Source organism: Geotrypetes seraphini, chromosome 7, assembly GCF_902459505.1.
Source record: "Geotrypetes seraphini chromosome 7, aGeoSer1.1, whole genome shotgun sequence".
NCBI classification, from domain to species: domain Eukaryota; kingdom Metazoa; phylum Chordata; class Amphibia; order Gymnophiona; family Dermophiidae; genus Geotrypetes; species Geotrypetes seraphini.
The window spans coordinates 171,894,385-171,914,979 of NC_047090.1; the positions used below are offsets into that span (position 1 = coordinate 171,894,385).

General features: G+C 45.3%; 1 protein-coding gene across 7 annotated transcripts in view; it reads left to right on the forward strand.

Moving 5' to 3' along the window:
- Positions 1 to 19,254, forward strand: part of LOC117363436 (serine protease inhibitor 2.1-like) — a 192,244-nt gene extending 172,990 nt beyond the window's left edge. For all 7 annotated transcript variants that reach the window (XM_033951161.1, XM_033951162.1, XM_033951163.1 and 4 more), the window contains 2 exons: positions 8,586 to 8,733; positions 18,999 to 19,254. In XM_033951161.1, the coding sequence (XP_033807052.1) occupies positions 8,586 to 8,733; positions 18,999 to 19,184 (334 nt within the window). In that variant the 3' untranslated portion in view covers positions 19,185 to 19,254. The remainder of the gene's footprint in view (positions 1 to 8,585; positions 8,734 to 18,998) is intronic.
- The last annotated feature ends 1,341 nt before the right edge of the window (positions 19,255 to 20,595 follow it).

The following is a 20,595-nucleotide window of genomic DNA, read 5'->3' on the forward strand; positions in this document are numbered from 1 at the left end:
GTTGGTCTTGAGGACTTTATCGGATGCTGGCTGCTGTTCCCCCAACATGTGTGAAACTGTGAGGGTCTGAGGTCTCAGTCCATTTGATGGTCTGATTGGTAGACCAAAGAGACAAACATTGGGAATTGAGGCAGTAATCTTCACCTTCCAGCTGCTGTTTTCAGCTGATGCAGGTACAGCACTAATTGAACTGTGAGTACAGTTCAAGTTTCAAGTATATTTAAAATTTCTTATACCGCCCAATCAACCTTCTAGGCGGTGTACAAAATCATTAAAACATACTTTAGCTAAAATACAAATTTAAGATGGCAGAGCGTCACTTAACAATAACAATAACTTTCAGAGACTTTTGAAACAAAGACAAATGGGAATAAAAGGTAAAAGGGCAAGAACTACAATAGTCAAAGTAAAAGAGAACAATTAGGGAAAAACAATAGGAGGGGCAGCTATAAATAAAGTCAAACGCAATTGCCCTTAAAAGGACAGTTAGGTCTCGAAGGCATCGAGAAAGAGAAATATCTTTAGCTTCGTCTTGAAATTATTTAAGAATTGATTCTTCACGTAAGTAATTTGGGATGCTATTCCAGAGAGAGGGAGCGGTAACAGAGAAAATGGTAGACCTCATTGTATTTATATAGAAACATAGAAACATAGAAAAATGACGGCAGAAAAGGGCCATAGCCCATCGAGTCTGCCCATACCAATGACCCACTCCCTGATTCTTACTCTTCTAGAAATCCCACATGAATATCCCATTTTTTCTTGAAATCTAATACGCTGCTGGCCTCAATCACCCGCTGAGGCAGCTCGTTCCAATGATCGACCACCCTTTCGGTGAAGAAGTACTTCCTAGTATCACCCCGAAATTTCTCACCCCTGATTTTCAGCGAGTGTCCTCTGGTTACCGAGGGCCCTGTAAGACTGAAGATATCGTCTTTCACCTCTATACGCCCAGTAATATACTTAAAGGTCTCAATCATGTCCCCTCTCTCTCTTCGCTCCTCCAGCGAGTACATCCGCAGTTTTTTTAACCTTTCTTCATACGTGAGATCCCTGAGCCCCAAGACCATCCTGGTAGCCATTCGCTGAACCGACTCAATTCTCAACACATCTTTTCGGTAGTGTGGTCTCCAGAATTGAACACAATATTCTTCAGTGACGGAATAGAAAAAAGATTATTGGCTGTCGATCTTAGAGTCTTAGAAGGATTATAAGGGATAAGAAGATTATTAATAAATTTGGGTTGATTATTTTGTCTGGTCTTAAATGTTAACAGAAGAATTTTGTAAGTGATTCTGTGTTCCACTGGCAACCAGTGGGCTTCTTGCAAAAGGAGGGGGGGGGTAACATGGTCGGATTTCTTTGCATTGAATATAATCTTTACAGCGGTGTTCTGTATTATTTGGAGTCTTCTTATTTCTTTTTTAGTTATGCCTTTATAGAGGGCATTACAGTAGTCAATGCATGAAATCATGAGAGAATGAATCAAGATGTTCAAAGAAGCAGCGTCTAATAGTTTGGATAGTGACCTGATCATACTTAGCTGATAAAAGCAACACTGGACTACAGTATTAATATGGAGATGATAATTAAATTTACTATCGAGAGTGACTCCATGTAATTTGAGTGAAGGTACGATTTTAATAGGTTGAGACTTGAATTTGAGAGTGGTCTGCATGGAAAGTCCTTCCTTGTTGGGAAAAATCATTACTTTGGACTTTTCGATGTTCAAAGAAATCATATGTAGGTCCAGCCAGGAGTTAATCTTTTCCAATTTTTGGTTTATGAACTTTATTTCTGATTGGCTATTTAAATCTATCGGATGAACTAGTTGAACATCATCCGCATAAGCAAACATTGTGAATCCGATGGATTGCCCTAATGTTAAGAGGGAGGCCAGGAAAATATTGAAAAATAGGGGAGATAAAATGGAACCCTGGGAGATGCCATAGTCAGTTGTAAATGGATCAGATGATGTTGAATTAAAAACTACCTTGGAGGAACGATCTGTAAAAAAAGATGAAAGCCAGTCCAAGACCTGGTCTTTGATTCCAATTTCACACAGATGAGTCAGAAGCTTATGGTCTATTATGTCAAATGCCGAAGATAGATCTAAAGAAATGAGTAAAATGGACTGGTGATGGTCAAGATGATAAAGAATTTTTGTAGTCAACCCAATAAGTGAAAGTTCTGTGGAATGATGTTGGCGGAATCCGGTTTGGTTTGGATGAAGCACTTTTGTTTGTTCGACGAAATCTGAGATTTGGCGAAAGACTATTTTTTCCGTAAGCTTTGCCAAGAAAGGAATGTTTGAAATGGGTCTATAGTTTGAAATCTCTTGTGAACTAATTTTGTAGACTTTGATTATGGGATGAATGATTGCTTCTTTCCATGCTTTTGGAAGAGTTCCATTGTATTCTATGGGAGACATCAGGTGGGTCTTTTAATTGCATTTTTGGAGGTTTCTGCAGGTTGCATTTTGGTCCCCTACCTCCCAAAACCCCTTTCCAAAATTTTTTGTACTTTTATTTAGCTCTCCTGGGCTGGGGGGGGGGGGGAGTGTTGAGGCCAAAATGCTGCTGAAGAGGCAATCTTGGATTTTTAAAATCTGATTTTAAGTCTCAATCTGCCTTAAAAAATAATCAAGATTTTGATTGAATTCATTAGTGGAGGACTCCTCAGGCTGTTTTACCCCCGACTCATGCCAGATTTCAGATGCATGGCTGACTGAGGAGCGTCTATATTCTATGCGCAGCTGGGCACATGAGTGCTAGGCTTCACCCCTCTGGTCTCTCTTGAGTGATGCAATCGAAGGTGGCTCATTTTTTGGGACAAAACTCCCTTCCAGTGCTCTTGGATAGTGACATGGCATATTAGGAGAAGCGTAGATCCATGGATGAGGAGATAAGAAGAGCTGCTGCAGATATTCTTAGGACATTCCGTTCAGGGCTTTACCCTTAAAGCCTATATCAGGGTGTTGCTGCACCATCTGGGGCCACATCAACTGTTGCACATGAGAGTTTGCCCTCACACAGTGCAGCGCAACTCTGAAGGTTCACCGGCAGGAACTGGAGGTCCATTTGGAGAAAGACTGGGATGGCTGAAGATCAGACTCAGTGTTTTTACTGCCTCAAGATGAATCAAGGCTCAGGCTACGACTAATAGTCATAAGTTTGTGGCAGCCATAGCCCAAGGAGGAGGATCAGAAGGTGTGCTGCCTTTTTTTAAAATCAACAGTTTTGGTGTAGGTCATCTCAGTATCTCTGTGAGCGTTAAAGATTGAACACTCGCAAACCTCTGCTGCTCAGCGTTCTCTTATGAGCAGCTCTCAGCTTCAAACAACCCTTTTTCTTTTCCTTCACATTCTGTTATTGCAGTGATGCTAACGAGTATTCAGGCTCCGGAGGGTCCCTAGCAGGTTGCCAAGACTCTGACAAAGTGGCTTGCCTAAAGTGGATTCGCTAGTAGCACAGGTTTCCAAATGAACTTCTCTGCCTAGTGAAGGTAGAGTGATTCTGAAGGAAGCACAAGACGGCATGGTCCTTGGATCTGGGGCTGAAGGTGACAGCAGCGACTTCCTTTGTAGCACACTCCTTCCTTACTATATTGTATCAGGCTCCAATAGAGGAGGAGGATACTTACCCCCAGTTAGTAATTTGGGGGGTGGATTATATAGCAGATACTCTCTAGGTCATGAGCAAGATCTCTGCTTATTCTATCTCTGCCTGTAGAATGTTCTGGATTATATAATGGAAGGGAGATTTTGCTTCCAAAGCTACATCAAGCAGGCTGCCTATCTAAGGCCAATGCTCTTTAACAAAGGGCTGGATGATGTTATGTCCAGTGGGGCAGATCATCGCCTTAAGTCTTTGCCAGACAGTAGAACCCCTGGAGGACAGGTCATAGTGCTTTGTCAGTCTTTAGTGGGGTCCTCTGCTCAGAGATGATTTCACAGCTCACAACAAGAGGTTTGGAAGCTCCAGGTGAGCTTATCCCTCAGATTCCTGCCCAGCAGCAGCCTCCAAGAAATGTTTGATGATACCAGGACAGTTGTCAAACTCCCACAATTAGATGATAGGCCATCAGCTTATTGAGAAGCCTGGATGAGAAGTTGCTCAGAACTCTTGGGGGCTAGACGTCATTTCAGAGGGCTACAAGCTCAAATTCTTTCATCTTCTACTGGACTCTTTTTCCGGATGGCCAGAGAAAGCATCCAAGTTCCGAGCAATGGTGAAACGGCTCTTGAATATTCAAGCCATAGAACCCATTCCAACGAAGGAATCGGGCTTGGGCAGACACTCAGTCTACCTTATCATGACCAAGTGAGATTCAAATAACTGAAAGCCTATCCTGGGTCTGAAGTAGTAATGAAAGTGCCTTGATTCCAGATGGAGCACACAGATGGAGGTTGTGCATTTGGTTATAGCTCTGGTGGCACCAGAGGAATTTCTAGCCTTGCTGGATTGGACAGAGGCTTACTTTCATATTCCCATATTTCCAATTCACAAGAAGTTTCTCAGATTTCATGTGCTGGAGAGATTTCCAATTCTTGGCGCTCCCATTCGGGCTGGCCACAGCACCTCACACCTCTACCAAGGTGATGGTCATTGCAGCAGCACCTGTGCAAGGCAGAGATCCAGGTGCATCCATGCTTCGACAATTGGCTGATCAGAGCTTCATCCAAGGATGACGGCATTAAAGTGGTGCAAATTGTCCTGGGTGGATCCTTAACTTTCAGAAGAACCACCTAGAGCTGACACAATCCCTAGAGTATTTGGGGATCTGCTTCAACATGATAAAAGGCCGTGTTAATTCCGAGCCTTGCAAACTGAAACTAAGGTGCCAAATTTTTGAGATTCTGGTGAAGCCAGTTCCTACAGCTTAGATCAGTGGTCTTAAACTCACAGCCCGGGGGACACATACGGTCCGCCAGGTACTATTTTGAGGCCCTCGGTATGTTTATCATAATCACAAAAGTAAAATAAAACAGTTTCTTGATCATATGTCTCTTTAACTATAAATTACAATATCATTATTAAGACTTAGTGAAAAGGAAAGATTTATAAACTATAAAGAGTTTTACCTCATGCAAAATTGTCATTTCTTTAATAAGACATTAACTATTTTTTTCTGAGGCCCTCCAAGTACCTACAAATCCAAAGTGTGGCCCTGCAAAGGGTTTGAGTCGGAGACCACTGGCTTAGATTGAGGCAGTGGTCATGCTGAAAAGTAGGGGTGGTAGAGCATAACTGGGAGGTCAATTGAGGAGGTTAAAGGAAGAAACTTAAGAGGCATACGTATCAGAGGGATCATCTGTACAAATGTTAAAATCCCCAAGAAGGATTGAGGGAGAAGATGAATCAAGGAAGACGGAAAGCCAGCAATCAAACTCAAAGAGAAAGGTAAGAGGGGACTTTTTGGGGGGCATGATAAATGACCACTATTCGGAGAGGTAGAGGAGTAAATAGGCAGATAGAGTGGACTTCAAATAAAGAAAAGTGGTGCGATTGAAGTGGGAGAAGAGGTTGAAATCTTCAAGTAGGTGAGAGAAGCAGCCCAACATCATCCCCTCGACCTGTAGGGTGCCATGTATGGGAGAATTGGTAGCCTCTTTGGGAGAGGGCAGCAGCTGAAGCAGAGTCCTCTGGGCAAATCCACTTCTCAGGTGGGGGGACTGGGAGATAAAGAGGTTGTGAATATAAGGCAGTTTGTTGGAGGCAGAATGCACATGAGAAAGAGAGAGAAGAGGATGGAATAGGAATAAAGTTGAGGCGGTTACATATGTAGGCAAGCAGATGATGTGGAGAGTCAGGGTTGGGATTAATATCCTCCGCGGTGAGTAGGAGAAGGTGTAGGAGAATGTATCGAAGCAAAGGGGAAGAATGATGGCAATGATGAAGATGGGAAATGCTCACAAAGAAAGGAGATGGATGAATGGGAGAAGATGTTTGAACTTGAGACTGAATGTAGATGGAATGGGGATGGATAGTGTAGACTTATGGGGTGGGGTGGGGTGGAAGGGGATAGGGAGTAAGATTGGGGAGAGAGTATCAAAAATTGAATAAGATCTATAAGGAAAGGAACAGAGAAAGGAAAGAAATGTACAAAAGAAGTGTTGTAATAAGAGAGGTGTCATCAGGAGGTGACGAAGGAGTGCACTAAGGAGCACGTGCTCCTTGTTCAGGCTCCTATGTTGCGCAATGTGTCGCACACCAGTGACTTGCACCACCCTGAGGCGGCTTTGCTAAGTAGAGCTGGTGAGATCACCTGAGTGATTGGTGAATAGTTAGTGGACGGAGCTACACAACCAGCTAGAGAGCACCAGAGGCAGCAAGAGGTTGACGAGAAAGGATAGCATATATTTTTGAGTGCAAGCTAGTTAGTGGGGCTGTACTCAAGGAGATAGAACAAATGAGCTTACATGTATTAACCAGAAGCAGGAGGAAAGAGGTTGGTATCCAGTAGTGCTGCCCAATTCACGATTCGAATCGGTTCACCGATTCTCTGCAGGTGAATCGATTCAAATCAATTTAAAACAACAAAAAATCGGCCTCCCAATTCGGTAACTGACCCTCCTCCCTTGCCCCCTAAAGCAGGAGCAGCAGCGTCAGGGGGGACAGGCAGGCCTTCCGGAGTGGGATGCAGGCCTTCAGGGGGGCAGGCCTTCAGGGGGGGGTGCAAGCCTTCAGGGGGGGGTGCAAGCCTTCAAAGGGGGGACAGGCCTTCAAGGGTGGTGGCAGAGGCCTTCAGGGGTGGTGATACAAGCCTTCAGGGGTGGGGTGCAGGCCTTCAGGGGGGACAAGCCTTTGGGGGGATGCAGGCCTTCAAGGGAGGGGTGCAGGCCTTCAGGGGGGTGCCAGACCTTCAGGGAACGGGGGCCCTGATGTAGAAGTACACGGAGAGAGGGAGGAAAGGGGGGGTTCAAAAAGATGTGCATATGCCGGACTTTGGGGGGGAAGAAATAATGGGTCTAAAAACAGAGGAGAGGGAGAGAGATGGTGGACAATGGGATTTAGGGAGGGAAGGAACAGAAAGGGAGAGAAGTTGGACACAAGGGATGGTGTGGAGGGGGGATAGAGATACTGGATAGGAGGATAGTTGGGAAAGGAAAGGGAGAGATGGTGGACTCTGGGGTGGTGGGGAAGGAGGAAGAGATACCAGATGAAAGTGTAGTTGAGAAAAGGTGGATCTGTGGAAGAAGACCAAAAAAAGGAAAGATGCCAGACCTCCAGGGGAGGGAAGGGAAACGGAAGGGGAGGACAGAGATAGAAGATGGATGATTAACACGGAGAAAGAAGAAAAGAAGGAGAGTCTGGCAAACACGTTATCAGAAGACAACCAGAGCCTGGGACCAACAAGATTTGAATATTGACCAGACAACAAAAGGTAGAAAAAATAATTTTATTTTCTGTTTTGTGATTACATTATGTGATTTGAAACATGTATCCTGCCAGAGCTGGAGTTAGACCGCAAACGTGAGCTAGGATTTAACAGAGAGAGGAAAAGTCTTTTTTGTTTACACCACAGCGCCAGTGTGGTTAGGAGAAGGCAAAGGGGGTGAAGAGGCTATAAAATAAACCCACCAGGATGTTTGAAAAAAACACGCAATTGGGCAGGAAAATCAATTCAATAGGCAGAATCGAATCAAATTTTTTTCCTGAATTGGGCAGCGCCAGTATCCAGTACAGAGGCAAAGCATATATTTCAAAATGGTCTTCATTGTTCTTCTCCTTTGATGAAAGCACACCATATGAGATGCCTCCTCTTACTTCATATAAATACTTTTAGCCAAATTGACAGAAGGCAATTTTCAGATAGCCAATATATGCAGGCAAAAATACCACGCTCATTAGTGGTTTTGAAAATAACCTTTACAAAATCCTTGCACTCACCATTTCTTGTATTCTGAAATTTCATCAATTCTTCAGTAGAGGTTGGTGTTATTGCTTTCATTAACATCTCACAGGCCACCTTTTCTTCTTTGCACCTAATCACACTGATAAAAAAAATATTTCATTGGGATATCAAAATATTTTAACATATAAACTAAAATGCAAGCAGAAAATATTGAAACAGTTGTTTTTTGTGGGTAGCCAATTCAAATTTCTCCAGATGTAACGAGAGCCAATCGGGAACATAGGAAACAGTTCTTGGCCCTGAAATCCAGGGTTTTGGCTCTTGGAGCAATGGGTATTTTTTTTCCTGCGTTTTCCCTGTAGGTGTATTTTACATTATCAGGGTAAACAATTTATAATTTTTGATCATTCCCATTTGGAGAAACTTCTATTGGAACATGAAAAAAGGGTAATTAAAACAGAAAATGGATCTCAATGTTTATAGTTAGGATGCTAACTGGATTTCAATCAGGATTTGTTTACTTTTTGTTTATCCTCCCAAATCTCTCCTTGAAGTGGACTTTAGAATTAGTTTCTGTCTCTTTGTAATATTTCACCAATGTTATTCTTTTCTTCTATATCTATACTTGATATGTATAATTGAAAATTATTAAATTAAAAAAAAAAGAATATTGAAACTTATAAAAAGACTTGTCTTAATTTATAAACTTTTTGGTGTTTCATTAACAGCAATGTGGCACTGAAATTTCCAAAATTCATTCTTCCTTCAAGCCTTGATTTAAAACCAATATTAATGAAAATGGGTATGAAAAAAGTCTTTACTGATGGAGCTGATCTCACTGGATTAACTGGACAACCTGACTTGAAAGTGTCAACAGTAAGATTTTGAACTCTTTTTAAAGCCTGTTTTACACAAAGTTGTGCTGCCAATTGGGGGAAGTATGCAAGGAGAAGGGAGGCAAAGATAGGGAGAAGAGTGGAAACATACTTTATAGAATATACATGCCTATCAATTAAATGCAAGTGTTATCACCTATAGGCAGCAGATACAGAATACAGTAAGCTGTGTGAACTAAGTTGCATGCATAAGTGGGGGATCTCGCCCATGTTTATATCCCCTTTGGAAATGCTTGAGTCTGAAAACAGAGGAAGGAGAAATAAATTGATGTGTGCATGTTCAGATTCGCAATGATCTTTAAACCTCAAACCAGACCAATGGGTGTGTCCATCTACCAGCAGAAGGAGACAGAGAATGAAAATAGTTCTCAAGTGATTTGCTGCTTAGAGTATTGCGTTCAGTTCTGGCCTCTTTATCTTAAGAAAGACATAGCGACGCTAGAAAAGGTTCAAAGAAGAGCGACCAAGATGATAAAGGGGATGGAACTCCTCTCGTATGAGGAAAGACTAAAAAAGGTTAGGGCTCTTGGAAAAGAGATGGCTGAGGGGAGATACGATTGAAGTCTACAAAATCCCGAGTGGAGTAGAACCGGTACAAGTGGATCGATTTTTCACTCTGTCAAAAATTACAAAGACTAGGGGGACACTCAAAGTTAAAGGAAAATACTTTTTTCACTCAGAGAATAGTTAAGCTCTGGAATGTGTTGCCAGAGGTTGTGGTAAGAGCAGATAGCGTAGCTGGTTTTAAGAAAGGTTTGGAAAATTTCCTGGAGGAAAAGTCCATAGTCTGTTATTGAGAAAGACATGGGGGAAGCCATTACTTGCCCTGGATCAGTAGCATGGAATGTTGCTACTCTTTGGGATTCTAGAATCTTGCTACTCTTTGGGGATTCTGCATGGAATGTTGCTACTATTTGGGGTTCCGGAATCTTGCTTACTCTGAGATAATGGAATGTTGCTACTTCTTGGGTTTTGGCCAGGTACTGGTGACCTGGATTGGCCACCGTGAGAATGGGCTACCGGGCTTGATGGACCATTGGTCTGTCCCAGGAAGGCTATTCTTATGTTCTTTGTCTTCCAAGTGGATGGATGAAAGGCTAACAACCCTACTCTTCACCTGGTTTCTAACTAGTTTCATTTGAGCTTTAACTACCCTTTTGCAGTTTTGTGCTTCTGAGTCAGTTTTGGGTTTTGTTTTGTTTTTAAATATCATGTTTATTGAGACAAGAGACAACTGGGCAACAAGAGCCAACCACAAATCAGGAAAGCGAACAGGGTATCATACAGTATCAGAGGGTTACAAGATGCAATAAAACATTCAAAATATACAGAAGATACCACAGGACTACATCATGGTAGACGCGTTAACATCTCGCACCCCAGCGCCCCCCGTCCAATTTAGTGTAGAAAAACAACAACAACCAGAATCCCCAAACGATTCATACAGACATACCACAGGCAAACACAGCGCACACAAACCTACAAAACACACCCATGCACGGCAAGACACAGCCAAACATGCACACATGCAGAAACACAAACACACAGACTCATGCCCTCTGCCGGAAATAATTTACAGGGTGAACAGTAGATAAAGGAAAATCCAGGAGGCTACACCCGCTAATACAGAAAACGGCCTGTAGCAACTAAGCATCCATGTCCAAAATCTGTAGCCAAAGGGAACAATAAGACTTCCAGTGGTCCTGTGGGCGAGACGCATAAGTGTCCAACTCAAAAAGGGCTTGCTGTTTCATCATGGCGACCCACAAAGTGTAGGACGGTGCCTCCTCAGAAGTCCAATAAGTCAGGATGAGCTTTTTCCCCATAAGGATCGCATGGAGAACAAATTTCTGAAAGGGGAAATCCAAGCCATGTCGTTGCATAGTAACATAGTAGATGACGGCAGATAAAGACCCGAATGGTCCATCCAGTCTGCCCAACCTGATTCAATTTAAATTTTTTTTTTTTTTTTTTTTCTTCTTAGCTATTTCTGGGCAAGAATCCAAAGCTTTACCCGGTACTATGCTTGGGTTCCAACTGCCGAAATCTCTGTTAAGACTTACTCCAGCCCATCTACACCCTCCCAGCCATTGAAGCCCTCCCCTGCCCATCCTCCACCAAACGGCCATACACAGACACAGACCGTGCAAGTCTGCCCAGTAACTGGCCTTAGTTCAATATTTAATATTATTTTCTGATTCTAAATCTTTTGTGTTCATCCCACGCTTCTTTGAACTCAGTCACAGTTTTACTCTCCACCACCTCTCTCGGGAGCGCATTCCAGGCATCCACCACCCTCAACGTAAAATAGAATTTCCTAACATTGCCCCTGAATCTACCACCCCTCAACCTCAAATTATGTCCTCTGGTTTTACCATTTTCCTTTCTCTGGAAAAGATTTTGTTCTACGTTAATACCCTTTAAGTATTTGAACGTCTGAATCATATCTCCCCTGTCTCTCCTTTCCTCTAGGGTATACATATTCAGGGCTTCCAGTCTCTCGTCATACGTCTTCTGGTGCAAGCCTCCTATCATTTTCGTCGCCCTCCTCTGGACCGCCTCAAGTCTTCTTATGTCTTTCGCCAGATACGGTCTCCAAAACTGAACACAATACTCCAAGTGGGGCCTTACCAATGACCTGTACAGGGGCATCAACACCTTCTTCCTTCTACTGACTACGCCTCTCTTTATACAGCCCAGAATCCTTCTGGCAGCAGCCACTGCCTGTCACACTGTTTTTTCGCCTTTAGATCTTCGGACACTATCACCCCAAGGTCCCTCTCCCCGTCCGTGCATATCAGCTTCTCTCCTCCCAGCATATACGGTTCCTTCCTATTATTAATCCCCAAATGCATTACTCTGCATTTCTTTGCATTGAATTTTAGTTGCCAGGCATTAGACCATTCCTCTAACTTTTGCAGATCCTTTTTCACATTCTCCACTCCCTCTTCGGTGTCTACTCTGTTGCAGGTCATGGACATCCCCCAACAGCAAAGCAGGTACATTCCAGGGCATCGTACAGTGCAGGAGAACAGCCAGGCAACGTTTCACCAAATCCCAGAAAGTTTTAAACAAGCAAAAAAGGAATGAGTGAAATTACCCCTATGGGTTTTACATTTAAGACACTTATCATCGGGCCAGAGCCCCATAACATGTCCCCGGGCTCGGATAAGGTAAGAGCGGTGTAGGATTTTATATTGGGTCTCCTGCAGGGTTGCCACTTTCACATTGAGGTATAGCGTGTGGAATAGGAGTCGGATATCGTGGATGGAGACATCCATCCCAAGTTCGGCGGTCCACTCGCCGACCAGAACATGGAGACACCGCTCCCCAAGGCTATCCCGCCCCTCCCTATACCAAGTGGATATTTAATTATTCGCAGTGGGGGTGGATAAGAAAATCATGTCTAAAGTGCCATAACCCCAGCTCTCCCCGTGAGCGCGCACCAGGGAATGATAGTAGTGATGGATTTGGAGGTAAGTGTAAATATGGGCAGGGGGTAAAGATCACGCGGCCTGCATTTGAGCAAAGGAAGGAAACAATCCTCCCCCCAGAGCCAGTGCAGTACCTAAAGTCGTATCATGCTCTGGGCGTCCCCTCAGACCCACCATGCCCCCCACCCCGGGAACAAAAGCAGGGTTGCGAAGGAGAGAAAGAAAAGGGGAAACAGAGGGCAACCTACCCTGTTGCATGCGCCACCAACACCAGGCTCTTCGAAAAGGAAGGAGGAATGGGAGAGCAGGAGTACCAGACTCCCCGCCCCATGAATGAAAGATGAAAAAGACCAGGGTAAGCAGCAGTCTTCAAGCAAGGCTGCAGGAGAATAACGACGCGATGATACCAGTTGTTCATGAATCCAGCGGAGAAGCGCTGCAACATTTTAGACACGAAGAGCAGGTAAGCCTAACCCCCCCCCCCCCCGTCTCGGCTCTGAGACAATTTAAGAACATTGATGCGAGCCACCTTCCCCCTCCAAACAAAAGAGCGAACAATTGATTGGTAGGTGCGCTCGTCCGTGCGGGAGATCCAGACGGGAATTGTTTGCAGTGTATATAGCAGTTTCGGGAATAGCACCATTTTCACTAACGCTACGCGACCGAGCAAGGAGAGGGGGAGCGATTGCCACTTGAGACAAAGGGCTTTAATCCGTCCAATAGTAGCAGTGATATTTGCATCGTACAGTTTACGGGAGTCTCTATAAAGCATGATACCTAAATATTTCAACTTCCCAGGGGCGATGCCAACGCCCAGTCCCTGACACCAAGGTTCTACAGCTGAGGCTCCTAACAGTAGAGCCTTCGTCTTATCAAAATTAATTTTGAGGCCGGAAAAAACGCCATAAGATTGAATGATGGACATTAAGGCAGGCATAGTCCGGTCAGCATGATTAACATAGAGGAGCATATCATCAGCGAACATGCTGATGCGGAACTCCCGGCTGCCCATCCGAAGTCCATCCAACTGATGGTCCTGACGGATCCGAGCGGCCAAAGGCTCTAAAGAGAGAAGAAAGAGAAGCGGTGAGAGGGTACAACCCTGCCTGGTGCCCCTCCCGAGAGGGAAGGGGTCCGACACTCCACCATTCACTAACAACTGAGAGTGAGGGTTATGGTACAATGCCAGCAGCCAATCAATGAAGTCGCCTCTGATACCAAAGCGATCAAGTGTCCCGAAGAGATGGGGCCAGGAGACCATGTCAAACGCTTTCTCTACATCCAAGCTGGTAATGAGCGCTCGATCATGGATGGCACGGGGAGACTGCAACACTGCGAGGACCTTCAAGAGATTCATAGAGGTGTGCCTGCCCGGTACAAAGCCCACCTGGTCTTCATGAATGAGAGAAGGCAAAAATTTGTTAAGGCGCACTGCAAGAATACTAGCCATAATTTTAATATCCTGATTGAGAAGGGATATAGGCCTATAAGACCCCAAGGCATCAAGCGGTCGTCCAGGCTTGGGAAGAATGATAATGTGCGCCCTATTATGGGAGTCCCCGGGAGGAGGAGTAGTGCGAAGTCCCGTAAAATAAGTCTCTAAAGACAATAAAGCCAAAGGGTCCAAAAGTTTATAAAACTCAGGGCCAAGACCATCAGGTCCCGGTGTTTTGGCTAGTTTAAGTTTTTTGATGGCCACCTGCAGCTCCTCACCTGTAATGGGTCCATTAAGAGCGCCACTTTGGTCCGCCGACAGCGTGGGAAGAGAGATGCCCCGGAAGAATTGATCACTCGCAGCCGCATCAAAAGGTTGAGCAGCATAAAGTTCAGAGTAAAATTTCACGAATTGCTGCGTAATAGCCTGTTTGTCTTTGACAGAAGTAATAGAATGCCGCGCTTTGTGAGGGCGCACCAAATTAGCCAACAACCGACCTGTTTTATCACCCCACCGATGTAGTTTGTATTTGTAACAATATAAATTACAACTAGCGCGTTGATCCAAGAGAAGGTTAATTTTAGATTTAAGAATACCCATGGCCTTTTTCGTAGTGTCATCGAGACGAGAAATATGAAGAGTCCGATAAACAGCAAGATCCCTAGACAATGCAAGGAGCTCCGCATCACGTCGTTTTTTCAAGGAAGCGGAATAAACGAGACTATGCCCCCGCATAACCGCCTTGGCGGCCTCCCAATATATAACTGGGCCCATGTCCTCCACAGAATTGGTGTGAGCAAAATCATCCCATTTCTTTTGAAAGAATTCACGGAATGAAGCATCGGTGAAGAGATGTGGTGACATACGCCAAACACAACCCGCTGCTTGGGAGCCGAATTGTAAGGCAAGGCCCAGAAGAGCATGATCAGAAACAAGAGGGACTGAGATGCTGGCGGTCGTCAGATATGGAAAGAAAGAAGCAGAAATAAAAATATAGTCAATGCGAGAGTAAGTCGAGTGGGGGTGGGAGTAAAAAGAGAAATCTCGCTCATCTGGGTGCAGAGTACGCCAAGAGTCCAGCAGGCCCAATTCCTTCATGAGAAAGTGCACACCCTTGTTGAAATGTCCCTTCGGTATCGGTTTAGCGGGTTTATGGTCCCATTGGGGATGAGCTACGAAATTAAAATCTCCACCCAATATAATCTGCTGGGGCAAAAGCGGAGCAAGACGGCCCACCAAGGAAGTGAAAAAGGCATGGGTATACGAGTTAGGGGCATAGACATTACACAAGACCAAAGGTTTCCCCCATAGTTCCCCAATCATGATAATATACTTCTCATTGGGATCAGCAATGAAAGGGTATGTTTTTGTGTATGAGTATAGCCACCCCACACCTCCGAGCTGTGAAGGAAGCATGAACCACCATTCCCACCCACTCCCTGCGGAGTTTATCATGTTCTAGAGGGGTCAAATGCGTCTCCTGCAGAAAGGCAATGTCATAGAAACATAGAAACATAGAAATAGACGGCAGATAAGGGCCACGGCCCATCAAGTCTGCCCACTCCAGTGATCCTCGCTATCTATCTTTGCGGATAGATCCCACATGTCTATCCCATCTGGCCTTAAAATCCGCCACACTGGTGGCCTCAATAACCCGAAGTGGAAGACTATTCCAGCGATCAACCACCCTTTCAGTGAAGAAGAACTTCCTAGTGTCACTGTGCAGTTTCCCGCCCCTGATTTTCCACGAATGCCCCCTTGTTGCCGCGGGACCCTTGAAGAAGAAGATGTCTTCTTCCACCTTGATGCGGCCCGTGAGATATTTGAATGTCTCGATCATATCTCCCCTCTCTCGACTCTCCTCGAGTGAGTAGAGCTGCAAATTCCCCAACCGCTCCTCGTACGGGAGCTCCCTGAGTCCCGAGACCATCCTGGTGGCCATCCTCTGGACCGACTCCAGTCTCAGCACATCCTTGCGGTAATGCGGCCTCCAGAATTGTACACAGTACTCCAGGTGCGGTCTCACCATGGATCTATACAGTGGCATAATGACTTCAGGTTTACGGCTGATGAAACTCCTGCGTATGCAACCTATGATTTGCCTTGCTTTGGATGAAGCTTGCTCCACTTGGTTTGCCGACTTCATGTCTTCCCTGACAATCACTCCCAAGTCTCTTTCTGCTACAGTTCTTGTCAGGATCTCGCCATTTAGGGTGTAGATCTTGCATGGATTCTGGCTTCCCAGGTGCATGACTTTGCATTTTTTGGCATTGAAACTGGGGCATTGAAATGTCAGTGCGTTCCCGCTTAAGATAGGCTAAAATTTTGGTGCGTTTGATGGGGGAATGGATCCCATCCACATTAAGTGATTTCACATTCAATTGAGTCATGTCATATAAAAGTGCACAGCATCAGTAACCAAATATGCAACAGACGAAAATACAAGGGTGGGACGTCCCAGCAAAATCCCACCCAAGGCAAGTGACGCACCTGTATAAGGAGAAATATAATCAAAGAAAAGCCCCAGCTCCATACATCCATCCAGCAGAGAAAGCAAACATACAAACCGAGACATACTACCACACATCCCACAAGCATCCCAACACTTACCCTCCCCCCTCCCATCCCGACCAGAAAATCATTTACAGCGAGGAAAATCCCCGCTATTCCCCAACCCTTAGTACAAACCATCAAGTAGCCCTGGGCCGCACCACGAAATGTTGCAGGCTCACCCATCCTGAGAAAATGGAGACAAGAAGCTATATATGCAATCACAAAAATGGCAACAGCACAAAGGCACAGAAACAGAGAACCCAACAGAAAAGGAGGCATTGAAGCTCACAAAGGGCATAAAAGTGAGCATGTCGCATGGATGGAACTGACGAAGGTCAATCAGAGCTTGCTCAGGAACAGGACATCCAAGCAAGAATGAGGGTCCTTGCGGTCAAAGTGGCACAGCCAGACCAAGAGATCCAAGTACGTCCAAGGAGCAGCCGCTGACATGATGCAGCCAGACAAAGGCCCAGCTGCCCAATCTCCACTGTGATACCTCCATGCCACGAGGACAGGCAACTCCAGCGAACTTGCACCCTGCACAGTTTGCCTAAAGAGCCACCCCCAGGTTCATCACCCGGCAGGGCAAAGGTCAGAACTCGGCAAACTGCAGGTACTGTTCGGCAACAGCCCCCCAACAGCCAACACGCCAAAAGTAGAACAAAACAACTGGGCAGAGAGGGGGGCCGATTCAGTGGTCTGTGCAAAAATGGCTCCACAACTTTCAAGAGACTCCACGCTTCCCACATGCCCCAGCAGGGAGTGATTTGAGGAAGCCCTCCAATGCTGCCGGAGTTTCATAAAAAGTGGTAACATTATTGTAAGTCACTCGGGCCCTAGCGGGATGCAGGAGGGAAAATCGGATGCTGCGTCTGTAGAGCTTACTACAGTGGGGCGCCATGGCCCGATGTCGAGACGAGACCTGCGGCGAAAAGTCTTGGAAGATAAGAACCTTGTGTCCCTCAACTTGCAGGTTCAGGTTTTTTCCACGCCTGTAGGCAGCCAGCACTCTCTCCTTCACTGCAAAATTTTGGAACCAAGCAATGACCGGCCTGGGTCTGGTCTCCTTGTCTCTGCAGGGTCCCAGTCTATGGGCGCGTTCAATGAAAAATGGGACGGGAAGGTCAGACAGGGCGACAGCCCGAGGCAGCCAGTCCTCCAGCCACTGACGGAGGTCAACATCCCGGATGGAGTGAGGGATCCCCACAAAACACAAGTTATTGCGCCTGCCTCTATTTTCCAGGTCCTCAAGACGCTCCGCCATGGATTTGTTAGCCGATTCTAGAGTACGTAGACGCTCTTCATAGTTAGCTGTGATGTCCTCCTGCTGGGCTTATCCGATCCTCTGCCCGCTGAAGCCTGCCTGCCTGAGAGTCCAGGCTCTCCCGAATGTCTGCCATAAAGGTGTGTATGGTGGCAAGCTTATCCTCCATCACCAAGGTGAGCGAGCGAGCGAGTTCCTGGACTGCTGCCGCTTCTAGCGTAAATATGGGTGCCTCGTGCACCTCCGCCATCTTGCCGTCCTGCACCTGCGGTCTGTCCTTTGCGGATCTCGCAGTCTTCATTGCCATCGGCACTCCCCGCACGGTTTAGAGATTGCGTGTGCGAGGCAGAATGAGGATAGCTGCCAACTCTACTAAATGTAACGCCGCGGCGATGGGTTTAAACAGGTTTTAATAGACAGAAAAGCCGACGCGGCCCAGAACTACGCAGCATCACGTGCCCCCCCCCCCCCCCCGAGTCAGTTTTATGCTGACTTTCAGTTGAATTGAAGATGCTTTTTTGGCTTGTTCTTCTGAACCAGCTGCTCAGCTGTGTTTCAGTCTAGTTGGGGGTGTCCTCCTGGGCTTGTTCTCCAGTGGCAGGAGGGAGTGGGTATCCCTGCCTTTTTTTGGGGGGGAGGGAAGGGGAGGTGATGGTTTGGGGGTCACCTGGTGTAGGAGTGGGCATCTCTTCTGCCGTTTTGCTGTCGCGGTGGTGTAGGGAGTCAGAGCAACTCCATGGTGACCTTCATGCTGGCTCTACAACCAGCCCCCTCCCCTCCCAGGCCTCCCACAGCCCTACCTTATGCCACTGTTGGTCCAGTGGTGAGCTAGGGCAGGAGCAATCCTTCTGCGCTCCCACCCATGCAGTTTCCAAAGAAGAAAAAATAGCTGCTGCCAACGGTGGTCATGTATTAGTCTCTCTCTCTTTTTTTTTTTTTACTAAGGAGACTGCACGGGCGGGAACACAGAAGGATTTCTCCTGCCCCAGCTTTCCGCTGGACCATGAAGGACATGGGGGTGTTTGGGAGGGGAGGAGGGTGGACTGGTTGCAGAGCCTGAATGAGTCACCGTGAGGAAGGGAAGGAGGGATTGGTTGCTCTGACTACCTGCACCACTGTACCATCAGGGCAGTAAGGACTGGGATTGTAGTGGGACCAGGATCGGGAGGGTGGGGCTTGCTGGCTGCAGAGCTTGGGAAATGGAGGGATCGCTTTGCCCAGTACTTAAACAAAAATCATCGGTTTATATTCAAGTTAACATTTTCCCCTAAAAAGAAAGGGAGGTGGGGGGGGGGGAGAATGTTATCTTGGTTTATTACTTATTCAGTTGGGTTTATATTCGAGTATATACGGTAATCAGGGCCTTTGTTCCAGAATCTTTCAAAATAAAGAACCAATGATTTTGATTTGAAAGTATGTTGTTGACTGATCATGGTCAATTGTTGCTTATCATCTAATAATCAGCTTATGATTGCTTTCCTCCAGTCATGCCCGAAGATAATCATATGGTTCAGAGCTTTATAACTTGTTCCGTAATGTTTTGTGTTCTTTTTTTTCAGGCTCTTCATAAAGCAATGATTGACGTTAACGAGACAGGTACAATGGCTGCCGCGGTTACCGTCGTTCAAATAATGCCAATATCTGTTCCTCGCTCGGTAGGGTTTGATCATCCTTTTATAATGCTAATTTTTGATCACAAAGGGACCTGCTTGTTCATGGGAAAAATTGTAAACCCTACTGAATAATAAAGTTTAGCCTGCCTGCTGACTATTGTACCTTTACTTTTACTCAATAAACAAAAAACTTCAACAAGTGGATCTTGAAATTTCAGCTCGCAATTAAACTACACATTTTTCTATGAGTGTATTTATTTATTTATTTTTTTAATATCTTGATTAATTTTTTAATTAAAATCAGCGCATACAGATATTCATACAATTTACATGAAAAACAACACTATCATCTTTCAATAATATTCATGAAAACCCTTTTCACCCCCCTCTCCCCAATCTCAATGTAATAAATAAACCATACAGTATTTTTGTCTGTATATATAATTTGAAAAAACCAATCCCCATATACAACCCCCCCCTCCCTGGATGTGCAACTGATAATCAGAAATAAGGGAATAATGAACTATTCAAGTAGAATCAATGAAATTAGTCAATGGGCCTCATGTCAGATTGAACCACTTATTATTGCCTTTTTGATCAGAAAATGTCTTCTCATACTGGTAACATAAGCATAACGAATTCCACCAGAAGGTGAAATTCAGTCGGTCATAAGTTTTCCAATTTTTTGTAATCATTTGGATGGCTACCCCAGTCATTATGCCCAATAACATGTTTTTATGCCTGTCCATTGGAGATTTAGGAAATAACAGCGTCCCACATAACACCACTTCATATGATAACAGAACCATAGAGGGGCATAATCGAAAGAAACGTCTAAGTCCGTTTTCGCCCAAGTCGCAAATTGTCCAAGCTGCTAAATCGTCCATCTTTAGACCATATTTTTGTCCAAATATTCGTCCAAGTAAAAAATGCCTAGAATAAGCCCTGTTGGACGTGGGAGGGGATCAGTAAAGTGATGGACTGGACACCCAGACATGGCAACTGAATAGTGGGGTACCTTACAGGGCACTGCTGTGAACTTCACAAAAAGGGTGTCCCATAAACATCTCACTACAGCTCCCTTATAGATCATGGTGAGCCCCCCCAAATGTACTATACCCACCTGTCTACAACCCCAATAGCCCTTATGGCTGCAGGAGCCACTTATATGGCAGTAAAAAAGGGTTTGGGGGATTTGGGGGGAGTGCCCATGTTTCCCCATGAATGCAGTGATTACAGTGGCTTATGGGCCTGGGTCCACCTCTCCATGGGTCCCTAACCTACCCCAAGATGACTTAAGCCGCCTCCGTGCAGCTCTACTAGGCTTTCCTATGATAGGCTGCCAGATGCTGATGTTCTGGAGACAGATATTTAAAGTTGTGATTACGATTTTTATGGGGGGTGGGAGGGGGGGGTCGGTGATCACAGGGGTAATGTGTGGGGGGTCTGTACTATGTATTTGCAGTGCTTATCTGGTCACTTTATATGTTTTTTTTGTGACTTAGTCCAAGTTCCGTCTAGGCTGTGTTGTAAAACTTTCGGT